Source organism: Nomascus leucogenys, chromosome 8, assembly GCF_006542625.1.
Source record: "Nomascus leucogenys isolate Asia chromosome 8, Asia_NLE_v1, whole genome shotgun sequence".
Taxonomy (NCBI): Eukaryota; Metazoa; Chordata; class Mammalia; order Primates; family Hylobatidae; genus Nomascus; species Nomascus leucogenys.
Window position 1 is genome coordinate 16,279,068 of NC_044388.1, and position 20,077 is coordinate 16,299,144.

The window sequence follows — 20,077 nt, forward strand, 5'->3', positions numbered from 1 at the left end:
TAGTAATATACATTAATATATTTTCTATGACTATTATTTAATAATATACTTACAATGGAAGTTAAGTTACTGAATGTTCAACAGCTGCCTAGTACACATTGTCTAAATCAATCTTCACAATACTCATAAAAGACAGATACTATTACTTTGAGAAAACTGAGGCTTAGAGAATTAAGTAACTTGACTATGATAAACTACAAATTATAGTCCTGGATTCAACCTAAACAGTGTGGCCATCAATCGAGTCACAATCAATGTGCAACCTTTATATATTTTACAGTATTCTATATCTTAAAATATATCAGCCTATCTTTTGACTTAATAGTATCTTTGCAATAAAAAAAGAAATTAAACTGAAGTATGACATCACTACCGTGGCCACCAGGTGGCAGCAGCACAATAATGAAATAGTCACGTAAGAAACATTGCCATTTTAGAAATCAAAATGGTCTAAGATAGAGATTCCTGTTTAAAAAAAAAAAAAAAAAGGAGGGAAGTGGACCAGTAATATCCTCTGTGAGAAATAAAGTAAACTTACTAATGTGCAATGTGTTTCTGTAATACCTTCACCATCTGCCTGAGTAGTGCCAAACACCATCAATTCTCAGGATCAGGCAAAGAGTAAGGGCTGATTTTCTGTGGATGTTTGTCATCTGAGTTGCTCATAGTTATATCACTGATTCTTTTCCTAACCAACCTGACCATCATTCAACTCTATGCACTACGTCACTTTGATTTCTTCTTTGCATATGCCATATAATTACATAAAATTAGATATTCTTTGTAATATTTTAAATACAAATTAAAACACTGTTTGATAATTTGCTACTCCTTGCCACTAACATGCAAAGCTAATGTGATTAAACGGAAAATGTATACCTCTACCATTGGTACAATCTTATTCATTTCTGCAGTTAGAACAAAACTCAACAAACAAAACTTATTAATTATAACTTTCCTTTGGAATGAAGGCTGTTTTAAATCAATGAAACCTGGAATTGGATAGTGAAAGGAAATATAAACTTTTACATCAAGTGTGGGGAGCAAGGAAAACACACTTTAAATTTAAGGGAAAAAGAATACAAATAAAATGTCTTATAATAGGCAAATCTTTGAAATTCATTAACATAGACTTTATGAGCTAGAAAGCACTTCAGGCCTCTAATTTAACTTTATCATTTTACAGATCAGGAAAAATATCATAGTATATGCCCAAGACCAAATTATTCACAAAATGGGACACAGGAAGAAAATAAAAACTCCAGACAGAATTATGAATAACTGTGTACATACTAAGAGAAGGGATATGCCTAACCTTCAAGTCTAAAGGAGGATAACAATGCTCTCTGTCCCTTTACCTGCCTTGGTGTCGTTTTCATTACAAAGCTCTATGGTTGTGTCAGATATACCATGGCCAGTAAACTATGGCTGTTCCGATGAACAATCAGTATTACTAAGCATTTCCCAGAAAGGCTCCTAATTAAACTGATACCAGTAAATAAGGTATTAGAGAAACTTTTCAAAATATTAAAGTTTTTTAAAAATTGTCCAAACTATAGTTCAAAATCCAGGAGGAACAATGAGAAAGTCTGAGAAATAGGAGTACATAAAAACAAACTTTCATATGAAAAAGTGCCACAAGCAAAGTTAACGGACAAATGACAACAGTACCTGAAAGTTTTACCACAAACGGTTAATTACCCAAATATATAAGGAGCTTATAAAAGATTAGGCAAAAAATCTATAGAAACATGGGCGAGAGGTATAAACAAGCAATGCAGAGAAAAATCCAAATGACAGTAAAAATATGAAAAGATGCTCAACCTTGCTCATAAGAGAAATACAAATTAAAACTACACTAAGTTACCCTTTCTTCTGTACCAGATTAACCAAAAATTAAATGTTTGATAATATACTCTGATGACAAGGCTGTGGGACAACAGGCACTCATATACATAATAGGTAGGAATGCAAAATGAACACAACTGCTATAGAGGAGACTTTGGTAATACCTAACAACTGATATATGCATTTACCCTTTTATCCAACAATGCTACTTTTAAGAATCTATCCCACAGGCTCATTGGCAAAAATGCAAAACAACATATCCACAGGGATATTCACTGCAGGACTATTTATAATAGCAGAAAATAACACAAGTGTCTATCAAGAGGGGACAAGTTAAATATTCATCCACCAATGGAGTACTACGAAACTGTTAAAAGGAATAACAATCTCTATGTACTCCTAAAGAGGGGATCTACAGGACATATATCACTAGGTGAAAAACCCAAGATAGAAAACAGTATATATAATAGCATATTTTACCTAAGAAAGAAAGGTATGTTTGTCCATGTAGATTTGCTTTTAGGTACGTGTTTTTTTAATGGAAGGATGGACCCAAAACTAGTAAAAACAGTATCAGCAAGGAAGGAAAATAAGCAGAGTGGAAGAAACAGAGATGAAAGCTAAATTGTTTCATGGGTACTTGTTTTATGGGAATTATGCTAAGGTTTTGCATATAATAAAACAAATCAAAATGGGGAAAAAAGCATTACTGAAAAATTGGAAACAAAATAAAATAAATCAACTACCAACTAGATATCAATTTGACAGGCTAACTATACAATAAATTACTTCATATGCCTTTAAAATACAATAATTTTACTATACACTTCCCTAGAGACATATAAAATAAGGATAAAAGACAATTGCAAAGAAATCCTAAGCACTAATCAGGAATCATATTGATAATAAAATAGGCTGTTAACTTGAAACCATTATATATAACATAGGATGAGGAAAAAAACTAATTCTATTAATGGTACTAGGTACCAAGACTCAGCAAAAAAGATACAAACATAAAACCAACGTGTGAAAAAACTGTAAAATTAAGTTTAAATTTTGGAAATTTAAATGTTAAATGTTGGAAACAATGTGAACTTTGCATATTTGTGTTTTTTTTAATGTATAATATTTCCTAACTCTGGCCACTATAAATCCTAGAACCAATGACTAACGTAGTAGCAAGAACGCCTCTCCCACCTAGGTAGACTGTGGTCTCCAAATACTATCTCAGACTCAAAAGAACCACGGTTCTTTGGAGACCAGAAATCTATAAATGAGCCAGGAAAATTATTTATCAGAAAGCAAGGAAATTACTGAAGCTATTGGTCATATCAAATGGAATAGGAGCCAACTTTAAGGAGCTCCCACTGGCCAAAGATGAAACAATTTGAGTATTAAAAACACAACTGCCATATGTTGAAACAGTTTAAATAGAAAGTCTATAAGTTCATGATGATAGGTTTCCAAAAAGGCAAAAATCCTCATGGTTACCTTTGGAGGTTGCTAGGCCACCAACTCATTACTGTGGTCTGAAAATAGAGGGAAAGAATTAAGCATTTTTCTTGCCTTTCCTGTACAAATTGTATTACTGGGTAGTCAAACAGCTGGTAAGGGAAAGTTCTTCATAAAAGACTCTCAGCTGATAAATACTGAAGAAATAATAGAATTAGATAATCACCACTTTGCAATCCCTAATGCAATAATGGATACAGACAATATAACCCCACAAAAGGACTTCACCATTAAGTGTAAGAGTCTTGGAGAATTTCACTATGGGTGGATGGAGCTAACTATACCTAAACCCAATATAATGTTTAATGTTATCATCATAAAAAAAGAAAACAACTCAGACACTGCTTCCCTGATAATTAATGAAATAGGAAGTATATTGCATTACCTATGAAATTTTCTGCCCAACCCCCCCCCCCAACTATCCCAACAAAAAACAAAACAAAAACAAATACAAGGGTGAAATCTGATCAGGCTTCTAGAGCAGTGCTGTTCAACAGAACTTTCTGCAATTATGAAAATATTTTATAACTGCACTGTTCAAAAAGTAGCCACTAGGCAATCTGTAGCTACTGAGCACTTGAAATGTGGCTGATGCAAGTTAGGAACTGAATTTTTTTTTTTTTTTTTTTTTGAGACAGAGTCTCACTCCGTCACCCAGGCTGGAGTGCAGTGGCGTGATCTCGGCTCACTGCAACCTCCACCTCCCGGGTTCAAGCGATTCTCCTTCTCCTGCCTCAGCTTCCTCAGTAGCTGAGATTACAGGCGCATGCCACCACGCCCGGCTAATTTTATTGCATTTTTAGTAGAGACGGGGTTTCACTATGTTGGCCACACTGGTCTCGAACTCCTGACCTCATGCCCACCTCAGCCTCCCAAAGTGCTAGGATTACAGGCATGAGTCACTGCGCCCGGCCAACCACTTCTTCAGTAATATGAATAATATACACGGACAGGGTTAGGGGCATGGTTTCAGGATGAAACTATCATCAGGCATTAGTCAGATTCTCATAAGTGTGCAACCTAGATCCCTTGCATGCGCAGTTTACAATAGGGTTCGTGCTCCTAGGAGAATCTAACCTCACGGCTGATCTGACAGGAGGCAGAGCTCAGGTGGTAGGTAATGCTCAATCGCCTGTCACTCACCTCCTGCTCTGTAGCCTGGTTCCTAACAGGCCACGGACTGGTACTGCTCTGCAGCCCCGGGGTTGGGGGCCCCTGGTTTAGAGGACATAAAGGCAACAGAGATACATGTTAAAGGATATTGTGCAATGCAATCTGCTAAATTTAGAACTGTAAGGAAAAATACGGGCTAATCCCATAGCTATAGCTATGAGGGAACAAATAAAAATTAAAAGATGTCAAATGTGCATCACCCAAACACAACAGGCAGATCCCTGTGGGATTTTGGTTCAAACAAGCTAATTGTAAAAAGGCATTTAAGAGAGAGTTGAAGAAATCGTAATCTGACTGGATATTGACATTAGAGAATTTTTATTAATCTGTGTATGTGTAATGACAGTACTGTGGCTCTGTAAAACTGAAAAACCTAGCTCCTGACGGGGACAGGGAGGCGGACTTAAAATAACATAAAGATCGGAGATTCAGTTCCTGAAACCTTATCTCAATGTTGGCTTTAGCTGCATTTCAAGTCAAGTTGACATTTTTTGAAAGCAGGAAGCAATGACAGAGTGGACTACTGATGCTGTCACCATCTGCCAGCACAACATAAATTAGAACAGAAAGGACTAAGCAAAGGTCTTCCACCTTTTAACGAGAGGAAATGGCATCAGTACAATCAACATATACAATTTTTACAAACAACTTTTAGATTTGCATCTACATACATTTTAAAAGGCAGTGTGCCTGTTTATAAATCTCTACTCCATTTTAGTTTCGGAGCTTTTTACTACCCTGATCACTGATAATGCCATAGTCAAAAGGCAAACTCAAAATAAAAATTAATCTAAAAATGGTACTGCATGCCAAATTAAGAAAATATATACACTTTATCATTAAGCTACAGCTAACAGAAATCTAATCAACGATCCTTATGATCTCCTCGTATCTAAAAAATAAACGCAAGCACTTGAGGAACCGTATAAATACAGAGCATCTACCCTACAATACTGCTTTATTAAAATAATAAATTATTTTAATACGTTTAAACGGACATAAGGCTCAGGGAAAACTACTTTGTGCGTATCAGCGTACGGTGCTGAAACTACAAAAGATGACTAGTCTCCGACATCATACTCATCTTTACTCTCCTGATGTCGTAAGGGACATAAGAAAAACCACATTATAAACCTAAATGTACTGTCTTCAAGTATCTCCATGATTAAAGTGCTCCTAAGAAACCATCCTTATTTCTTTCTATCCCTGATTTGTGTTCATGGAGCAGTTAGTTCAGGGCACTCCAATTTCAGTCCACGATTTCTGCCACATTTCCGCACCTCTTGTACTAACATAACCGTTTAAACCAACTCACTATTTTAAAAGCTGCCAAACTTAACACGCCACCCTAAATGAGCGGGCCCCCTTGGGCAGTGAATGAAGTAGTCCCAACAGCGTTAGCTGGACAGCAGCCCTGGCAGGGAGGCCGCACTGGGGTCTCTCCGCTGAAAAGGAAGGCGGGTCCGCCGGTGAAGGTGAGTACTGGGCGCAGCTCGCTCGCCCACCTGGCCACTCTCTGAAGCGCCCCCAGCACCCCGGCCTCCGAGGAAGGGCTGACCACCTGGCAGGGCCGAACCGCACGCCGGGCTGCGCCATGCCGGACTCCGCCGGTGTGCAGGGCATAGCGGGCCAGGCCGAGGGACGGGGCTCCGGGGCGGACCCGAGCCGGCGGGGACGCGCCTGGTGGTTCGCAGGCCGTTGCGCGAACCCGCCGCAAGCCCTGAAGCCGCGAAGCCAGAGTCACCAAGGCAGCCTGGGCCGCCTCCAGACCAGGACACGCCCGCCCCTTTCCCTTCCGACTTGCGCACAGGCGGTTACAGAGTTGCCGCAAGCACGCCCCTGAGCCTTCCCGCCTTTACCTCGGGCCAGCGCTGCGCACGCGCGCCACCGCTAAGCTTACGTCCAGCCTCTGTAGTCGGCGCGTTTGTTCCGCCCACTGCCCCCACACTTTTAATAATTGAAACAATGTCTTCTCCAGACTTCCCCTGCACGAGAGCAAATGAACTGACCCACATCCGGGAATCCGAGGAAAGAGCGCAGACACGTGATGCGGGGGGGCGTGGCAGGAGGAAGCGTCTGCGACGGTGGCCGGGGCCGGTAAGAGTTTCCAGCGCCCCCGGCCTAGGTTTTGGAGGCGCGGGAGTGCGTTCGTTGCTCAGTGTCGGACTTCCCCCTATTCCCATCGGCCGAGGCTGTCACTTTACGTTCATAACCGTTTTCTTTACTGCACTCTGTGTCGGGAGGAAAGGGACTTGCGTGTCACCGCCAGACCTCCCCGTCTCCGCTTCCACGTTTGGTACATCCTGCCTCAGGCCGGAAGCCGCAGCTGAGGGGCGGCCTGTCGTACGGTGCGGACGGTGGTGGCCTGCGAGGCTCATTTCTAGCAAGGAACAAGGCTTTACCGCTTTGACCTTATAAATGCATGTTTACAAAACTATAATATATAGAAATTGATAAGACGTGTCCCTGTCCCAGGAAACGCAGGTACCGCGTATTTGGAAAGACATTCATCTGGGCTGTTTGACAGGCTCCCCAGTTGGTGCCATGCTTTGTGCTTAGGGGACTGTGAGACCCCTGGAGGGGTGGGTACCGGGACCGCGCTCAGCCTGAGGTTTGGAGGCGGCCTCCTACAGGAAGCGACCTGGGACCTAAGATTTTTAGACTGACTGTGGGTTCACTGGAATAAAAAGGAAGAAACAAAGAGCATTGCAGGCATCGGGACTGTCACGTGTGTAAGAAGAGTTTGTTCAGGAAACAGTGGTCGTACTGGGTGACGAGTACTTGGGACGGTGGCTTTAGTGCACAAGATAATCAGTGTGCCCTGGGCATTGATTATCTTGATGCTTCCCATCCTTACAGCCCCTTATGAGGGAAGGCAGCTTCGCGCCTAATCCCGGAAATGGGATGTTGACCTTCAAGAGCTGACGCCTGCGTTGATCTTGAAAGGAAGAGTGGCGTTAGTGATGTGGGGTTTTAACTGCCAAGGCTGGAAAATGTGACAGGGTTGGAGATGTTTGGAGAAGGGACAGGTGAAAAAGATTGAGGCCAAATGTGGAGAGATCTACTAAGGAATCATGGGTACAAAATGTACACATAACAGTTGGAGACAATAATACCTGAGCAATTGACCACAAAGCTGACCTAGCTTGTTTAGTAGATTAAGTTAGGAGAAGAAGCAAGAGTTCAAGGATAGAGGGCCTACTGAAGCTCGAGTGATTTGAGAAAACTTTACAAAGGTGGAAAATCTATGTGGGCCTGGGAAAGTCAGGTTTGGATCAGCTGAGGAAAGTGAGAAGGGTATCCCAGGAGACAGAGCAGCAAGGACAAAGGAGTAGCAGCAGGAAAGTGGGGAGCTCTTGTAAGACAGGGACTTCAAAAGTATAACCAAAATTTCGTCTTGCTTTGAGTTATCCACTGAATAGTACTCGGTTAATTATTGAGTACTGGATTAATTAAGCCCTCACCTGGCTCACAGGTGACAGAAGTAGCAAGGCGCATTTTGCTTAACTTTTGCCCAGATCCTTGTCATGGGGGTAAAAACCCTTTCCCACATCCCAGCACTTTGGGAGGCCGAGGCGGGCGGATCACAAGGTCTGGAGATCGAGACCATCCTGGCTAATGCGGTGAAACCCCGTCTCTACTAAAAATACAAAAAATTAGCCGGGCGTAGTGGCGGGTGCCTGTAGTCCCAGCTACTTGGGAGGCTGAGGCAGGAGAATTGCGTGAACCCGGGAGGCGGAGCTTGCAGTGAGCAGAGATCGTGCCACTGCACTCCAGCCCGGGTGACAAAGCAAGACTCCGTCTCAAAAAAAACCCTTTCCCATACCAATCTGTGTATAACTTTTGCCAAGGTGTTAGGGATATGTTGCAGTTATCCTATGGGGGACAGCTGTGAGCCTTTTTTTTTTTTTTGAGACGAAGTCTTGCTCTGTCGCCCAGGCTGGAGTGCAGTGGTGCTATCTCGGCTCACTGCAAGCTCCGCCTCCCAGGGTCATGCCATTCTCCTGCCTCAGCCTCCCGAGTAGCTGGGACTACAGGCGCCTGCCACCACGCCTGGCTAATTTTTTGTATTTTTAGTAGAGACGAGGTTTCACCCTGTTAGGCAGGATGGTCTTGATCTCCTGACCTCGTGATCCGCCCACCTCGGCCTCCCAAAGTGCTGGGATTACAGGCGTGAGCCACCGCTCCCGGCCCTGTGAGCCATTTTTACAAAAACTTCCACCTGCCTTGGCCGAAACCGCAGCATTCTTAGGCATAGGAACTCATGAACATACTGAGATAACACTAAACTGGACTATGCGAAGGGACCAACTACAGACCTAACACAAATCTTCAAGGCAAGACGATGTCTGACGTTGAGCTTGTAAAGGAAATGGCTTCCTTCCTTAAAATATCACCCAGGCTGAGCTCTGAAAAAAGCACCTCCAGATGGTGGGTTTCACCCCGCCCCCCCCCCCCCAAAATTGCTTGTTGTGTGAGTCTCCATAGTCTCAGAAACTGAGAATAACTGAGAGTACCTTTGATGCTAGTGGCTTCCAGGCTTTTTGGATTGTCACTTGGTAGCAGGGAGCACCCATAGGATGATGCCTATAATGAGTCAGGGCCCAACCTTGGAAACAGGGAATCCAGAAGTATCCTCCAAGCTAGCCAGCCTTTTGAATTAGATTATAGCAGTTTCAGAGAAAAATGGGGAATCAGCCATGGTCAAGGAGCTAAATAAGCATCCTGACCATTTGGGCCAGAAATTAAAGGGAGTGTAGCATTAAGAATTAGAGGAAGGAACCTCCAAGGAAGGAGCTACCCCAAAGGGAATCAGAAACTGGAGAAACTTTTGCAGTATGAGGTTCTACCACTGGTGTTCACCTAGAAGTGCTTTGTTCGGATCTCAGCCTGGGTACTATTTTAGGGAAGGAAACCGTTTCCTTTACAGTATGTTCATGTGACTCCTGTGCCTAAGAATGCTGAAGTTTGAGCCAGGGGCTAGAAAGGAAACTTAGCTGGCCGTTATGAATCAGGGACTCATCAAAGGCATCACAAACAGGAAAAGGTGAATGTTCAAGTTAGAAGAGAAGAGCTACATTGAGATGCAACGTATTAATATTTGAGGGCCTCATTTAAGAACGTGTTGCACTCCTGTCACACTCTATGACACTGGTCTGTCAACTGGGCTATGCCTGTCCAGTATACACTATAAAATATGTATCAGTTGGGGTTGGAGAGAGGAACTGTGATCAAAGTAGTCACCTGGCCCATATGAGAAAATGAACCTTGCCCAGGCGTGGTGGCTCACACCTGTAATCCCAGCACTTTGGGAGGCCGAGGCGGGCGGATCACAAGGTCAGGAGATCGAGACCATCCTAGCTAACACGGTGAAACCCCATCTCTACTAAAAATACAAAAAATTAGCCGGGCGTGGTGGCAGGCGCCTGTAGTCCCAGCTACTAGGGAGGCTGAGGCAGGAGAATGGCATGAACCTGGGAGGCGGAGCTTGCAGTGAGCCGAGATCGCGCCACTACACTCCAGCCTGGGCAACGGAGCAAGACTCTGTCTCAAAAAAAAAAAAGAGAAAAGGAACCTTTTCCCAAAAGGTGGCCCCAGACTAAAAAGCCTGGAGAATCCTAATAGTGGATTATACCATCTCTTCAGTCCTTGTGTTTAAGAAATAACCTCTTTGGCTTACAGATTTGACAAGATCAAAGCTGCAGGAAAATGGACAGTGAGGTTCAGAGAGATGGAAGGATCTTGGATTTGATTGATGATGCTTGGCGAGAAGACAAGCTGCCTTACGAGGATGTCGCAATACCACTGGTAGGTTATGATTTGAGCTGAGGATGGGTTAAAGGTATTGATCTGGCAGTAACTAGTGGAGGAGGGATATCAATGGAAGATAAACTAGTGTGGCAAAGAAATCAAAGCTGTGGAATTCTCTAACTCTAGAAGCCTCTGGAGAGCATCCAGTTGTATGTTTTATTTGAAGAAAAATGTGGTTCAGGGAGCTAACATGGCCAGGTCAGTTAGGAGTCATGCCAGGACTAGAGCCCAGATTTTCTGAGCCATGTTCTGTCCACCACACAAAAACCAGAGAAACCAAATAATGAGAGTTTAATGCACAAGATGGGGAGGAACAAGAAGCAGCAGCATTTGAGCCTGTTTCTTACTTCCCTGCCTGTGGCTCATCAGTCTTTTGGCATTTTTAGAAACTCACATTCTTGGAGCATACGCCTGTCTTAGGTTCCCTGGAAAATACTCAGAAGATACCTTGATATTCTTTTGCATTTAGGCCAGTGGCCTTCTGGAATATTCTTTTCTTCCCTATCTTTGGAAAACTCTGCTGCAGGGAGTTTGTTAAACCTCATGTAATAAGTGATCCAAAAGTTTTGCTTATATAAATGTTTGTTTAAAATCCCATTTGTGTCATAGAGGCCTAAAAAAGGGAAAACGGGACTGTTTTTCTTTAAAGCATGCCAGCTGCCCTGAGAAGAGTAGTTAGTATTAAATAAAATATAATTTATAGTTAGAATATCTGCTGCTGCTGTTTACAAAGAAATAAAATAGTTCATCTGTATTTTCATTTACGAATAAGAGATAGTAATATGTTCAGTGAACAATGTACGTATCAAATAACAAGTCAGCTTAGTTCAAGCTTAGGAAAATAGTCAAAAAAGAGAGCATGATAAGAATTATAGATGTCATTTATTGAATACCAGTTTTATGCCATGGACTGAGGTTGGAAATATATATTATCTCTAATTCTTAAACAACCCTGTGAGGGAGGTGCTGTTATTCCCATTTTATAGGAAAAGAATAGGATCAGAAAGGGCAACTTGCCCAAACTCTGGTAGCAGGTAAGTAGGGCTTCATATAACATATACCTAGGTCTGTGAAGTTCCAAATCCTGTCTTGTGAACTTTTGTTCATTCATTCATTTGACAAGCATTTTTTGAAGCCTACTGTATGCCATAAGACTGTGTGAACATAAGATACAGTTCCTGCTCCTGAGGGGTCTAGAAAGGCAACACTTACAGATAAGTAATTGTGATAATAAATATTCTAGGTGGAGGCATAAACATCCACACCATATAGGAAGTGGCTGATTGCCTGGTGGGCATCAGAAAGGCTTCTGAGAGAATGTCATGTTTAAGCTGGGTCATAAGGAAGGACCAGAAGTTTAGTGGAGGTAGACAAGGGTATTGCAGCAGAGGGGACAGATATATAAAGGTCTAGAGTTTTGAAAGGCTTTGGGACATGGTGAGTCATTCAGTGTGGATGAAGAATACGTTTGTCACATAAGTAGGCTGAAACGTTGGGCTTGGATCAGATTGAGAGTGGTATTTGATACCACACTTAGACCTCATCCTCAGGAGATCCAGGAATGAATGGTCTTAAGAGCAAGACTGCTATGCTCAGATTTGGCTTTTGGAAAATCAGTTTAGCAGCATTGTTAGAGATTGTGTGACATGGAGAAAGGGGCAAGTGAGACCAATTGGCCAGCTATTGTTCTGGTCTGGACAAGGGAGGAGGGCCTAAACAAAGTCAAGAAAATAAAGGAGATGTCCACTTCTGGAGAAGTTTATGGCTCAGATTGGAGAACATTTGTGTGGCAGGGGATGAAGGAGAGGGAAGTTTCCCTGCTGACTTCCAGGCGAAGTTGGCTTGGCCCTGCTGCTAATCCACACCTTTCACTTGTCTTGTGATTCTAAGGCAATGTGTATGCCAGTTAGGTTTTGCTGCATAACAAATCGCCGCAAAGCTTAGTGACTTAAAAGAGCAACTGTTTATTTCATGATTTTGTAGCTCAGCTGGGAGGGACTTCTAGTCTGCACCAGCTCAGCTGATCCCTGCCAAGCTTGCTTGTGTTGTGCAGTCAGCCAACAGACTGTCTGGAGGCTGGGTAATCTAGGACTGTCTCACGTGTCTGGCAGTTAACAAGCTGTCTGCTGGGTGATGGGGTGACTATGCCATGGTCTCTGGTATCCAGCAAGCTAGCCCAGACTTCTCAGTTTCAGGGTTCCAAGAGCAACCTGAGAGGAAACCGCAGAGCTTCGTGGAGCTTAGGCCAAGAACTGGCCCACTGGCAAGACAGCTTCATTCTGTTGGCCAAAGCAACTCACAGGGCCAGTCCAAATCCAAGATTGGGGAAACCAATTTCACCTTTTGATAAGAGTAGCTGCAAAGAACTAAGGGCGTTTTACAGTACACTATAATGGATGGCTGGGTTTATGATACTTTCGTTTTTGTTTTCCAGGCATATATGCGATTTTATGTGTTGGCATGTATTGCAAGGGACAGTAGATACCAAATGAAAGACACATTATTTTAGAAAGCATACCACAGGTAGGATGAAATTAAGCAAATTGTCTGCTTCTGAATTAAAGAGTTCATTAACCAAGGACCTATTTATTCTTTGTCATCTATAAGTAATTATTAGGACTGAACTTTCTTTTTAAGTTTAAGATAATATATTATTGCGTTACAATAAATGATAGCTCTTTTCAATCTGTTCAAGTATGTTTGAATCTGTCTTGTAGAACAAGATGTATGTGATTCGAATATAGATAAGTAAATATCATTTAATATATATTGAGCATAATTTTAGAGGGGAAAACATATTCACATACTACAAATTAGAATCCAGTGGAAAATTTTAAGTCTGAATATTGCATAACAGTTTGCTAACCATAAAACAAAACATAGATAATTGAAAAGAAATATATTGGTATCTGTGAACTGTAGTACAAAGCAGAGTTTTCAGTAGTAATACATTTAAACTTAAAATTCAGGGAAATGATCCCAGATCCTACAGTAAGTGTGGCCCATGACTTACCATTTTAAGAAAATTGCTGGTAGGGTGTGAATTGGTCATTTGTTGTGTTTTTTGTTGCCCTGCTCCACCACTAGGGGGAGGTCTCATCTATTAATTACATTTTGAGTGTTTCCTTCCCTACCTCCATTTTTATTATAATATAGACATGTTGGGCCAGGCGCGGTGGCTCGCACCTGTAATCCCAGCACTTTGGGAGGCTGAGGCAGGTGGATCACCTGAGGTCGGGAGTTTGAGACCAGCCTGACCAACATGGAGAAACCCCATCTCTACTAAAAAATAATAATAATAATAATACAAAATTAGCCGGGCATGGTGGTGCATGCCTGTAATCCCAGCTACTCGGGAGGCTGAGGCAGGAGAATCGCTTGAACCCGGGAGGCAGAGGTTGTGGTGAGCCGAGATCATGCCATTACACTCCAACCTGGGCAACAAAAGCGAAACTCCATCTCAAAAAAAAAAAAAGACATGTTGGGTCCAAGATAATTTTTTGGATACATTTCTTGTGTCTAAGGAATATGCCAGCAAACTAGTATTCTTTTAAAGCACGCTCCCCCTAAAGAAGATTTAGGATTGGCTCATCTCAGTGTTCCTAGCCACTAATAATAATAGCAAATATTCCTTGAGCAATGGATACCCCACACAGTGCTCAGCACTTGATCTAAATTACCTCACCTAATCCTTACAGTAGTCTTGTGAGGTGATAGCTCTTTAGTTCTCCCATTTGCCAAGGAAGAAACAAAGGCCCCAAGGGTTTGCATACCTTGCCCAAGTAACCCAGCAAATGGGAGAGTTGTGGTCTTGGATCCTAGTTGGCTTCCAAAAGCCTCTGCTCTTAACCCTTCTGCTACAGTGCCTCCTTCACAAATGTCAGAGTCAAAATGCCCATCACTCCCTACTGAAGAAGGCCCAGGCCATGTTTGAATGATACTTCTGACAGTTTCCTCACGTGTATGATTTTAGCTTTTTTAGAATACACATATCAATTATGTTGCCTGTTCCTAGGAACTCACAAGCTTTAATTCTAAGTGTTCTTGAGTTCCAAGAAGATGCAGAATATATTACTGTTCTGAATTTCTATTGTATCTTTTCAGAATGAGCTTCCTGAACCTGAACAAGACAATGGTGGCACCACAGAATCTGTCAAAGAACAAGAAATGAAGTGGACAGACTTAGCCTTACAGTACCTCCATGAGAATGTTCCCCCCATTGGAAACTGACACTTGGCTCCTTTCTTGTGGATGGATTTTCTAAAAGTACACAGATAAAGCATGTTTTGTTTCAGTCTCCTAATTCAAATCTTTGAGTAATAAATCAGCACTCAAAAATGTACACCCATTTAGTTTGTGGTAGCAAAGTGCGATGTGAAAATGTTCACCAGAATGAGAAACTGAGATTTCTCAGTAATAGTGAACATTTGGCGCTTTAAACCTAAAACTCTTCATTGAGTAGCTTGCATTATGAACATGATTGGTTAAACATTTGCCTCCACCTCTGATTTTGCTTTACTGTCAAATTTTAACACCTTCCAACTACTTATGTGTGTCCTGTAACACAGGTGATTGAACGTATGAGAGGGAAAGGCAAAGAAAAAGGAAAACAGACACTAGGAGAATTATTAACTTCTCATACTTCCCCACACTGAGAAGCATTCGGAGTGTATTTAGCCTGTAGATGTTGTGATATGCAAATATCCCATTCCCTGGTTGCTGGCATTCCTAAGATTCTTCATGGTATTTTCAAACTTTGGATAAATTTACAGATTAGAAAGATATCTGACAGTTACCTCTGTTCTCCTTACAAATTCCTTTTGTGCTGCTGAAAAGGATCTTTGGCTAGGTGGATGACTAGTTTTATTTAGTAATGGCATTTCTTATTTTCTCAGAGCCCTTTCAGTTATAACCACCCCACTATGGAATCAGTATTTAGTTATACACTTGTATAAGAACCTGTATTTTGAAAAGCACATTCATGTATATTTATTCCTGGAATTATCTGCCTGTTAAACAGTGTCTTTGATGTTCTCTCCCCAGATTGTAAACTCTGTAAGAAGCAGCCCCAGCTGCTTGTATCTGTATCCCTTGTTGAAACTCTGAAAACACTGAATAACTAAAATGTCTTCTCATCCTTTTTATGCTGGGTCTTTTTGTTTATTTAGCTTTTAGGAGGAAGAGGTACATGAAAAAACAAATTAGCTTATTTTAGGTTTTCAATCACAAACATGATTTTAGCAGCTATCCTATAATCCAAATACATCCAGGCTGATTTCTTCTCTTTGCATCAGTAGTTCTGCCTAGAAATCTTTTGTCTTCAGAATAAAGACCCGAAGGCACCAGTCCCTTCAACAAGCAAAGAAAGACAACCTAATAGAAAAGAGACTTACAATATTTTAAAAAAAAATCATACAAGAGAAAAAGCTTTTCAAAAAATTAAAGTACCTAGAATGCCACAGTTCTTTCACATTCTTGTTAAATGAGGATTTTACAGCCTACTTGTGATATGTAATCTCTGAGACACTAACATCTAAGAACTTGACAAATGTTTGTGTGAATCCTGCCTAGCCTTTACCTGGAATATGAGTAGACCAGTAAAATATGAAAGCTATTCTTGATTTCTGCTGAACCAGAATATGATATGTGTAAGACAGCTGTTGGTTTGTGTCTATGACAGTCATCTGAGAACTTCCCCCACCCCTAGGAATAGCCTCTGGGCAAGTTCGTAACTTGTGTTATGGTGCCAGAACTGTAATTCATTGTATCAGGAATTAGGTGACCTTATCTGGGCTAGTCAGATTTTGTCAAACAGGGCTTCGAAATCTCTGTCTAGGACTGGCTTGAGGATGATGGGCACAAGAAATGCTAAGTTGCTGTTACAGGGTAGCTTTCTTCAATTGTCTGTACCAAAACACCCAAAAAGAAAAGTATCTGGAGAGGGAGGCCGAGAGGCTTTGTGGCCTATTGGTTCCTGCCAGCTTTCCAGTTTAGAGCCTGCATATTGCTTTTCTCTGTGGGAGGCACCATGCCTGGCACTGGGAATATAGCAATGAACGAAATAAGTATGGCCTCTCCCTTCATGGAGCCTTTAGTTGGGGAGGCAGGCATTAAACCATTAGCCATACAAATACGTGATTTCAATTTGGGGCGTACGCTAGGAAAGAAAAATAAAAGATGTGACTTAGGGTGGGTTCCCAGAAGCCAAGCCTGAGGCAGAGATTTCTTGTGCAAGTGATTTATTGAGGTGCTTCCAGAAGAGTCCTGTAAGGTAAACAGGATAGGGCAGGGAAAGAAGCTGAGCCAAGATGTGGTTTGAGCTGAAGTCTAGCTTCAGTCTGATCCAGTGGGATTTCTGGGCCATGATGATGCCAAGAGTTCTCTCACTTTGAGGCAAGGGGTTAGGCCTTTGTACTGAGTATTAATTGGTCAGTCATTGGCTTGGCCCCTCCCACAATCCCCCAGTGAGAGCGTAACCTCCCAGGCATTGCCAGGTGACACATCTCTCCAGAGGACACTGTAAGAAGCAGCCTCGGCTGCTTGTATCTGTATCCCTTGTTGAAACTGAAAACACTGAATAACTAAAATCTCTTCTCACAGCTGTGAGCCTTTGACAGCCAATACACAGTAGCTGGGGGAATGGGTACCAACAGTACTACTGCAGTATAGGAGAATGTGACTGGAGGCGATCTGATTTATATTGAATAATCCAAGGGAGACCTTGTGACTAGCAGCTTTTATAGCACATAATTTGAAATGCTAATTTTGTCTCTGAATTTTTTTCTGATCTCCAAGGAAGTAACCAGGTCCTGTGTGCTTCCCGTGCACAGCAGGAAGTGGACATGCTTAATAATAACCCTAGCCCTTGTTTGGGAAGCAGGGGAGGGTGGGAGAGAAGAGGGTCTGCAGACAGGAGCCTCTTAGGAGTAGTGGAAAGCTGGTGCAACTCAGTACCACAGTGAGATGGTGAACTTCAGAGTTTCATGGTTTGTTGAGTGCTCCAGAGGAAACCTGCACCTCAACACTGAGTCTTCAGACGAGGCAAAGACCTCCAAGCTTGGAACCCCCTCCTACAAGGGCCCCCTCAGACTTGGCAGTGAAGATAATAGCAACGACCCAGATAGATTGAAGAGTAGAGGTCTTTACCCATTTTTCCAGGTCATTCATGAGTGTCCTAAATGCTTGCAAGACCCTAAGAAGGGGAAAGGACACCCAGTGACCACAGAATTAATGTCTGCTTGCAGTGCATCAGAGTGAGGCCAAATGGACTTAATTTGCTTTGAAGAAAAGAAATGTGCTATCTCTTGTACCCTCCTTGAGCTTGTGAGCCAACACCCAAAGGATGAGTAGTAGTAATAAGGGAAAGAATTGGGAGATGAGGATTGCTTACAGAGACAGCTAACTGCATAAAGCCAGGAGGTATGACTGGCATTATAAGCAAGGTGGGTAGGCAGGTGTCTGATTTTAAAAAGTTTTTCTAAGTCATTGAAAGGTTCTGACTAGAGAGAGTGGCCTGATCAGATTGGATTTAAATTTATATATTATATATCACTTTGGAGGTAAGAATAGAAGTGGAAAGACAAATTAGAAGAGGTTTGCATTGGCTCAAGTGAGAGATGATCGTAGTTTGGATTGGCAAGATAGAGGCAGAAGTAGAAGGACTTGAAATATTTGTTCGAGGTGGAATTGTCCAGACTTGCCCAGTGTGAGCACCGCCCTCATGACCCAGGGGTTAGATCTCTGAGCTAGACACAAGACTAAAGTTACAGCCCCTACTCTCTGGAAACAAGGTCTGAGTCCGGGGGCTGCCCATCCTTTGAAGCCCAACTTAGACTCATATCGTAATAGTATCGTAACAATGACACAATGGTTAATCAGGCACTTCTATGCACTTTAAACACGTGAGTTCCAGCCCTGACATTCACCTTTGAGGTGGATAGCATTGTCCTTATTGATCAGGAGATGGTGACTTAAATGATTTGTTCCAAGTTAACGTTGAAAGACTTATTCCAGGCTGGACGCGGTGGCTCACGCCTGTAATCCCAGCACTTTGGGAGGCTGAGGCGGGCAGATCACCTGAGGTCAGGAGTTTGAGACCAGCCTTGCCAACATGATGAAACCCTGTCTCTACTAAGAATATATTAAAAACAAAAACAAACAAACAAAAAACTAGCCGGGCATGGTGGTTGGCACCTTTAATCCCAGCTACTTGGGAGGCGGAGGCAGGAGAATTGCTTGAACCCAGGAAACAGAGGTTGTAGTGAGCTGACACGGTGCCACTGCACTCCAGCCTGGACGACAGAGTGAGACGCCATCAAAAAAAAAAAAAAAAAACACAAAAGACTTATTCCAAGTCATTCAAATAGTAAATGGATTCCTACCTAGGTTGTCTGATCCCAAAATTCATGTCCTCTCCCTGGACCATGTTACCTTTCCTGTAAAACTTTCTGTGACATGGGAAGAAAATCCTACCAGAATAGTTAGAACTTTAAACTATGTACCTTGTTTCTAAAATTGAGACAAAGAATTAGTAGCATTTTTAATAGGAGCATGGGAGTCATGAAACATTTAAAGATTCAACCTTTTATCATACTCATATATAATGTTGTCACCATGAGTCCTGTTGTCACCGGATTTTATACGAGATTAAATCTCTGTAGTTTCAGATTTTGGTGCATTTGAGAGGATAGTTTAATGTCAATGCTACAATACCCAGCAGGGGGCGCTCAATTCCTTTAGAAAATTTGAATCACTGGCTGATCGTTAGCTCTGAACACTGAAGATTCTCAATACATGTGATCTTTCGCTTGAAAGTGATTCTGTATACCTGGGCTGCCCAAAGTGCTAGGTAGCGGTTATGTGAGGAAAGCACAGCCTTCCTGGGATTCTGGCCAGCCAGGCTTGCACTGAGCAGCTCACCTAGTGGGCTCCTCACTCATGCTTTGTCGGCGGCAAAGTGAGGGCACCCAAAAGGTGAGGGCAGTTCAGAACTTTTGGTTAAAGAAAAAGAGGTCTGGAACCAGGAATTTTGCCCACCTGTGTCCCCAACTTATAGTCAGGCCTGGGGCTCTTTCATTAAGCTATTTCCCAGATCTTTGCATGAAATCGTTTGGATAATTTAGGCATCATCCAGGAATAATCCATTAGGCTCTAGAAAGACTGTTTTTCTTTTTTTAAAACAAAACAAAACAAAACAACTCTTATTCATGTGCAGATCTGTTAATACAGAGACACTGTTGTCACAGGAGTTTGGTATACAAATCATTTCATCACTCAGGTACTAAGCCTAGTACCCAATAGTTATTTCTCCTGATCCCCTCCCTCCTTCACCCTCCTCCCTCAAGTAGGCCCCAGTGTCTGCTTTTCCCCTTTTTGTGCCTATTGGTTCTCATTATTTAGCCCCCACTTATGAAAACATGCAGTGTTTGGCTTTCTGCTTCTGCGTTAGTTTGCTAAAGATAATGGCCTTCAGCTCCATCCGTGTTCCTGCAAAGGACCTGATCTCCTTTTTAATGGCTACATAGCATTGCATGGTGTATATGTACCACATTTTCTTTATTCAGTCTACCATTGGTGGGCATTTAGGTTGATTCCATGAAAAGACTGTTTTTCAAAGCTTTCTTTCTTGATTTGGCCCTGCTTTACCCACAGTTATATTTGTTCCCCAGTTTCTCACTCTCACTGTGCCATACCCCATCAGTGAGCTCTCGAGGAAAGACTGGGTAGTGGCAGG

General features: G+C 42.2%; 2 protein-coding genes across 19 annotated transcripts in view; one reads left to right on the forward strand and one right to left on the reverse strand.

Annotated features, from left to right (window-relative positions):
- The window catches only part of CEP63 (centrosomal protein 63), a 163,669-nt gene extending 157,044 nt beyond the window's left edge, over nucleotides 1–6,625 (reverse strand). For 6 of the 15 annotated variants that reach the window (XR_004031278.1, XR_004031280.1, XR_004031279.1 and 3 more), the window contains exon 1: nucleotides 6,393–6,618. Coding sequence is in view for 7 of the 15 variants with exons in the window: in XM_030816794.1 (XP_030672654.1) it covers nucleotides 6,393–6,548 (156 nt within the window). In the remaining 8 variants the exon portion in view is untranslated. The other 9 variants (XM_030816789.1, XM_030816787.1, XM_030816783.1 and 6 more) reach the window with 6 other exon arrangements.
- Nucleotides 5,879–15,486, forward strand: ANAPC13 (anaphase promoting complex subunit 13). Of its 4 annotated transcripts, none has more exons than XM_004088669.3 (3): nucleotides 5,879–6,008; nucleotides 10,216–10,341; nucleotides 14,449–15,486. In XM_004088669.3, the coding sequence occupies exons 2-3, from the start codon at nucleotides 10,243–10,245 to the stop codon at nucleotides 14,572–14,574; spliced, it is 225 nt and encodes a 74-aa protein (XP_004088717.1). In that variant the 5' UTR covers nucleotides 5,879–6,008; nucleotides 10,216–10,242; the 3' UTR covers nucleotides 14,575–15,486. The 4 variants fall into 4 exon arrangements, with proteins under 4 accessions (XP_004088717.1, XP_003265301.1, XP_030672657.1 ...); XM_003265253.4 differs by lacking the exon at nucleotides 5,879–6,008 and adding an exon at nucleotides 6,562–6,630; XM_030816797.1 differs by lacking the exon at nucleotides 5,879–6,008 and adding an exon at nucleotides 6,865–7,017.
- Nucleotides 15,487–20,077: the final 4,591 nt, after the last annotated feature.

Coding starts and splice junctions, on each gene's coding strand:
- ANAPC13 (XM_004088669.3), top strand. CDS start 10,243: ATGGACAGTGAGGTTCAGAGAGATGGAAGGATCTTGGATTTGATTGAT. Junction 10,342..14,448: donor AGGATGTCGCAATACCACTG/GTAGGTTATGAT, acceptor GTATCTTTTCAG/AATGAGCTTCCTGAACCTGA.